This window comes from Phoxinus phoxinus, assembly GCF_949152265.1.
Source record: "Phoxinus phoxinus genome assembly, chromosome: 11".
Taxonomy (NCBI): Eukaryota; Metazoa; Chordata; class Actinopteri; order Cypriniformes; family Leuciscidae; genus Phoxinus; species Phoxinus phoxinus.
Window position 1 is genome coordinate 11060941 of NC_136886.1, and position 6749 is coordinate 11067689.

The 6749-nt window shown below is 41.1% G+C and overlaps 1 protein-coding gene across 6 annotated transcripts in view; it reads left to right on the top strand.

The window, feature by feature from the left end:
• scn8ab (sodium channel, voltage gated, type VIII, alpha subunit b) overlaps positions 1–6749 on the top strand; it is a 66770-nt gene extending 60021 nt beyond the window's left edge. For all 6 annotated transcript variants that reach the window (XM_079628776.1, XM_079628775.1, XM_079628778.1 and 3 more), the window contains 5 exons: positions 175–228; positions 336–473; positions 1131–1235; positions 2788–3058; positions 3164–6749. In XM_079628776.1, coding sequence (XP_079484902.1) covers positions 175–228; positions 336–473; positions 1131–1235; positions 2788–3058; positions 3164–4320 — 1725 coding nt within the window. In that variant the 3' untranslated portion in view covers positions 4321–6749. The remainder of the gene's footprint in view (positions 1–174; positions 229–335; positions 474–1130; positions 1236–2787; positions 3059–3163) is intronic.

The following is a 6749-nucleotide window of genomic DNA, read 5'->3' on the forward strand; positions in this document are numbered from 1 at the left end:
GGCACCATACTAAAACCAGGGTTTTCAGTTTCATTGTCCAACCCCCTGTACATAAACTCTTAAGAGGATAAACCCAAGTAACCAAATAAACCCATAGTTCATAAGCATAAAACAAACATTAATTCCTGCTGCTGTGTATGGCTTTGAGTTTGTTTTTTTCTCCATATGACCTAGGCCACATTCAAAGGCTGGATGGACATCATGTATGCTGCTGTGGATTCCAGAAAGGTGCAGATGTTTTATAGTTACACACTATATCAGCTCTATATTTCTTTATAGTTTGACACTACTGCCTTTGTTCAAGTGAGTCACTTTTTCCCTATTGTTGCTTGCAGGTTGAGGACCAGCCCGTCTATGAGGACAACATCTACATGTATATTTATTTTGTCATCTTCATAATCTTCGGCTCCTTCTTCACTCTAAATCTCTTCATTGGTGTCATCATTGACAACTTTAACCAACAGAAGAAAAAGATAAGTGTTCAGTCTCTTTTTCACCTCTACAAAGCTGATTTTGCCTGAGTATTTTCTCTATTCTTTGCACTTTCGCTCTTTCTCTCTGTATTCCATGTTATCTCCTATTCTGTCCATATTTTTCTAAGACATGCTTTCAGTTAAGTGCTAAATGGTGAAAACTAAACAGTGCAAATTAGCATGGGAGCGCAATTCCCCCCAAAAAGTGCCGATTGGAGTGCAGAGTTCTGTTAAAGTTTAAAATGAAAGAACTTAGACGCAGCCGGGTCATTTCCATAATGACCAACACAATTTACCAAGAGAAGCACAAATTAGCATCCGATTTATGACATGCTTTTTTGGCGCAAATACCAGTAAATAGACTAGCGCAAACCTTACTCTGCGTCTGAAAGGGAAACTCCTACAAATGCATCTGTAATAAGGTCAGCCGCAAAAATAACCATGTTCACGTCTTTTTAGCACTCATTTTTACTGCATGTCTTTAAATCCTGACAGTAATTTTGTAATGCCAAAGGAGGGTTTGCGCTGGCACAAACTGTTAGTAAATCTGGACCTTAGTATGTTATGCTGTGGGTCTGTTTGGACATGTACCCCATTTGAGCACATATGGTTGAGCAAGATTGTCAGGTTGTAACCAGCCTTCTTTTGTCCCTATACTTTGGAGGTCAGGATATCTTCATGACAGAAGAACAGAAAAAATACTACAATGCCATGAAGAAACTTGGATCAAAGAAGCCACAGAAACCTATTCCTAGACCTCTGGTAAGCATTTAGATCTGGGAAATGTCTATACTGAATTATTCCTAAACCACTGCATCCAATTAGTATGATAGAACACTGTTCTTTACTTTATCTATGTCAGTGCTACTTAAAAATGGGCTGCTCCCATGAACTGTCCAGTGACAGACTATAAAAAAGCATTTGGCAAAAGGATAAAAAAAAAAGTTCAATGTAAATGTTTTTAAAAATGCAATTTAAACATTGCTTTTAAAAATGTTACATTTGTTTCACAAGTTTTTAATTTGTATGTGTCTGTCATCAATTATTTTTATACATTTATTCTTTCATTTGTTATATTTAACTATATTTTTAAAACATTAATGTTTTTTATTTTGTCCGTTTAAATTTTTATTTTTTTTACATTTGTTATTGATAACTGATTTCTTCATTTTAATTTTAAGTAACATTCCTAGTCCCCCGTACGGGATTTGGTAGGTGGGGGAACCCTCAAATTTTGTGTAGGAGCAACAGGGAAAAATGACTCACCGTGGGCCAACATATTGAGTATCGTGATATAGCAATACTTTTTGGGACAAGAGTATCACTGTGGAAACAACTATCACAATACTTATTCACTTGATATGTTAATGGTTTTATTTTGGTCCATCTACATCTACTCTGATATGATGACGATACCATGTTAAAATTGACTGTGCTGAAAATGGACTGGGACAAAAATCCAGCAGTGACACTGTAGCCACAGCAGCCCACATTACTACCCACAGACACAGGCATTATTTAAATATGAGGTAGTTAGGGGGGTTGGGGGGCATGCTCCCCCGAGAAAATTTGGATTTCTCTGACCTATATGTGCAATTTAAGACTTTTGAAGGCCAAAAAATGGAGAAGTAATAGCTTTAAAACCATGTCAGTGGGCATTAGATGATATGCCAATTAACTGCTCCTCATCTTCATCTTTCTTTTTCTCTCAGTCTCTTTATCATGCCCTATTCTACTCCCAAAGCTGAACTTTGACTGATAGTCTTTTCATTTTCGTCTGTGTCAGTGAAGAAAGCAAACATAGGCTCAACTGATATTATCAGGTATAAATATGCAGCATTAACGCACATAGGTGATTTTGAAGGAATATTTTATGTCAATATATACATAATGTTAAAACTACTCCAGCTATTGATATCTTTGTAAGACTGCTGACCCCATAGAACAGTGGCAAGGGAAAACAAATGTTCGGCGAATATCGAACCTAAAACTAACTTTACCGCGCTCAACCAACCAGCGTTCACGCATCGCTCGCGTTCACCGGGGAGGAGGAAGGATGTGGTCTGCTTGCGTGTACCGGCGTAGATGCACTCACATCAGACAGGAGAACCGTGACTGAGATCATACCGTCAGGAAGCGAGTTTGCCTATCATCAGTTGCCTACCATCGTGCTATCATTGATATTAATGAATCTATTTATTTATTAATTTATCTGAGGTGCCGGAATGCAGTTCCGGACAGTTCCGGCCCACTTTAACCCCTGCCCATACTTATCCTCCTTTCTTCTGTATGTCTTCTTTTCCTTTTCTTACAGAACCCAGTCCAGGGGATGGTATTTGACTTTGTCACTCAGCAGGCCTTTGACATTTCCATCATGATACTCATCTGTCTTAACATGGTAACCATGATGGTGGAAACAGATGATCAGTCCCCTGAGACAGAGAACATCTTGTACTGGGTAAACTTCATATTTATTGTGTCCTTCACTGGTGAATTTGTCCTGAAACTCTTTGCTCTGCGACACTACTATTTCACCAATGGTTGGAACGTCTTTGACTGTGTTGTCGTCATTCTGTCCATTGTGGGTGAGTGCTGTTTCCAAATATTATCTTTCTTTTTTTCTTGACAAGTCCTTTCACATTCTTTGAGCTATGGACAATTTTGTAATTTGCTTTTGTTTCGTTTTTCAGGTATGTTCCTGGCAGACATCATTGAGAAGTACTTTGTGTCACCAACTTTGTTCAGGGTAATCCGTCTGGCTCGAATTGGCCGCATCCTCCGTCTAATCAAAGGAGCTAAGGGGATCCGGACATTACTGTTTGCTTTGATGATGTCACTTCCTGCACTGTTCAATATCGGCCTGTTGCTTTTCCTTGTCATGTTCATCTTCTCTATCTTTGGCATGTCTAACTTTGCCTATGTGAAACGAGAAGTAGGAATTGATGACATGTATAACTTTGAAACCTTTGGTAACAGCATGATCTGTCTATTCATGATCACCACATCTGCTGGTTGGGATGGCCTCTTGGCTCCTATCTTAAACTATCCGCCTGATTGCGACCCAGACAAGGAGAACCCAGGAACCACAGTTAAGGGCGACTGTGGCAATCCCTCTGTGGGAATCTTCTTCTTTGTAATGTACATTATTGTGTCCTTCCTAATTGTGGTGAACATGTACATCGCTATCATCTTGGAGAACTTCAGTGTTGCCACTGAGGAGAGTGCTGATCCACTGTGTGAAGATGATTTTGAGTCCTTCTATGAAATCTGGGAAAAATTCGACCCCGACGCTTCGCAGTTCATCACCTTTGCCAAGCTGCCAGACTTTGCGGATACATTAGAACATCCTCTCCGTGTGCCAAAGCCAAACATCATCGAGCTGATCGCCATGGACATGCCCATGGTGAGTGGCGACCGCATTCACTGCTTGGACATTCTGTTTGCCTTTACTAAGCGTGTGCTAGGCGACAGCGGCGACCTGGATATGATGCGACAGCAAATGGAGGAGCGCTTTGTGGCGGCAAATCCTTCCAAGGTGTCGTACGAGCCCATCACCACCACACTGCGCCGTAAGCAGGAGGAAGTGTCAGCTGTCATGATCCAGAGGGCATACCGTGGCCACCTGGCGCGCAGAGGCTTCATCTGCAAACGCCGACCTGCCAACAACAAACTGGAGAACGGAGGGGCCAATCAGGAAAAGAAAGAGGGCACACCTTCCACTGCATCCCTGCCATCTTATGACAGTGTAACCAAGCCCGAGAAGGAGAAGCAGGACGACAACAACGAAGGCAAGCCCCGCAAGGAAAAAGGCCGAAACCAAAAAGACGTCAGGGAATCCAAGTGTTAAGACTGCTGCGATAAAACTCATGGACAGTGATAATGATCATGACGATATTATAATAAAAACTGTCATTTCAAGCGAATGGAAACCCTGATTAAACTATACAGATGTACAGATTAATTTCATTTAAGGGGAAAAAACAAAGCCGAAGTAACACAACAAAAAATTGTTTACAAACGTCACTGGTGTATCGAGGCAAAGAAAAGTGTTGGGGTTCCTCAAAGCTTGAAAAACTCTTTACAAGTTAAACCAAACATAATCAGCTTCCTGTGTGACACTGTTGCATCAAGACTTGATTTAAACAGAATCAAATACGAACTTAAAAAGACCGATACTTGATCAAGTGTATTTTAGAGGGCTATATCGCGCTTCAGTATGGAACTCTTCACCGAGCAGGAATGTGATTATCCAAGGAAATCTCGGATCGAATCCCATGCTTCTGAACTGCGTCGGTGAACTTTCCATGCAGAAAAACAAACACTCATTCATGAAAGAACCGGCTTCCCGAAGTGAATTGCGAAGGATTCTGCACCGTTTCATTTCACATGTGTAAGAACTCAACGTTACTGTGAGAGTGAGCAGGATAGACATGAGTGTGGAACAAAACAAAGAGTCTGGCTGATTCCAACGGTCTCTATGCGTTTGTTAGTGTCGAATATATTTTACATGGTCTTTACATTATTTGAGGGGGGAAAAAAGTAGAAATGGGAGGAAAAAAATGAATTAACATTTAACATTTTGCCCATGTCACCCTCAGTAACTGTGTCATGATAACTTTGTTATACCTGCATCAAAAGGCTTTTTCTACATGGGCTTTCACACCGATAGGACCGGGGGCAATAACCAGGGGCCCCCATTACACATCTCCAAATGAATAATAAATTATTGTGCTTGTTCAATGCATAGAAATGACTTGCATGATGGCATGTTTTGATCAGAAATTTTGCATGAGTAATCATAGTCCACAAAACACTAATACAGACCACCACAGTGGCTTGACGATGTTTTAGGCTGTCCACTGGCTAAATTTATGACCAGAAATCGAATTTCCTTTGATACTGAGAAACCCGCATTGGGCCTAAGATGTTAGACTGCATCTTCTCCTCTACTTAACATTATGAAATAGATTATCAAACATTAGGACAGAATTTGGGATTGGCTTCAGATGGTGCAAAATGCCTGTGACTAATCAGTGGCTTACGTACATTGAAACAAAGACTAGCATTGTGGCACATTATTGGAGAGGAAGGATTCAAGGGAAATCCTTTTTTTTTTTTGCTGCTCAGGAGATAATGAATGGGAAAACTAAATGTTGGAATGTGTGTTTATGGAGACTGGAGGAAAATGATACAAAAAATAACACTGTAATTCCTAAAGCTTCTTATTTTATTTGTATGCAGCAATATTGCTTACCTCACCTACAGCACTGCCCGCACTATCTAGCTGCGGGTCATATGGTAGGTGGGTCCAGGGAGGGGCAAGAGGGTGGGGTGGGGGGCAACGTTTTGGGCATTATTAGGGGTGTAGCAAGTTGGTTGGCATTTTAAATCCTCATCAGGGGTTAGATGAGAAGATCTATAACTGTTTTGAGAAAGTGGCAGTTTTTTTATTTGAGAAAAAATAGAATTATGATACTTTTTCATTCGATTTTTACATGCTATATTACTTTTAAGAGTTCTGCAGTGTGTCTACGTCTAGTCTCGTCACGGTTTGTCCCTCGAGGATCAGCCGGATATTTTTATCTGTGTATAAAGCCATCACATCTTCAGCAATGGTTTGATTGTAGCCAGAACAAAAGGACAGGACTTGAGAGAGACAGCAGGATGGTTGGGCAGTCACAGCTGTTTAAGGAGAAGCCAAAGATGTTTGTCTGATTATTCGGTGTGTGCAATTTGTGTCTGGAAGTTGTCTGGAATGTCTCAGGAGTGGAGCGATCCTCTCCTGCTTAACACTTTCAGACAGACTGATGCTTGTTGACTTTCCCCATTTTTCTCAGGATACAACACAGATGTATCATGTGACTCTGATGTGATCAATAAGGGCCTTCAGTAGGTCCCGAGAATGTTTGTAATATGGGGTGGAGCTAAAGCAGGAGCGCTCCCACCACATTGAACTCTCATGTAGAGAGAAGAGCAGGGCCATCTGACACAGAGCCGAGCTTCATAGATTTCAGACCGTAGTAAAAGTGTTGTTGTGGCATTGACGATGAGATGAGCTCCAGACTGAAAATACTGAGGGCCTTGGTTTTAAATGTGCAGTTATTCAACCCCTGGTCAGCCTTGTTTCTCATCAGTAGACCACCACACTAATGCCAAATAACCATTAGGCACTTGTCCCACAGCAGCTCACTGTGAGCCGGGCAACTCCACACATCAGTGCAACTACATTTTCAGTTTCTGTTAAGTGATGTCAGCGGTTTTCCCTTACCTCTCATC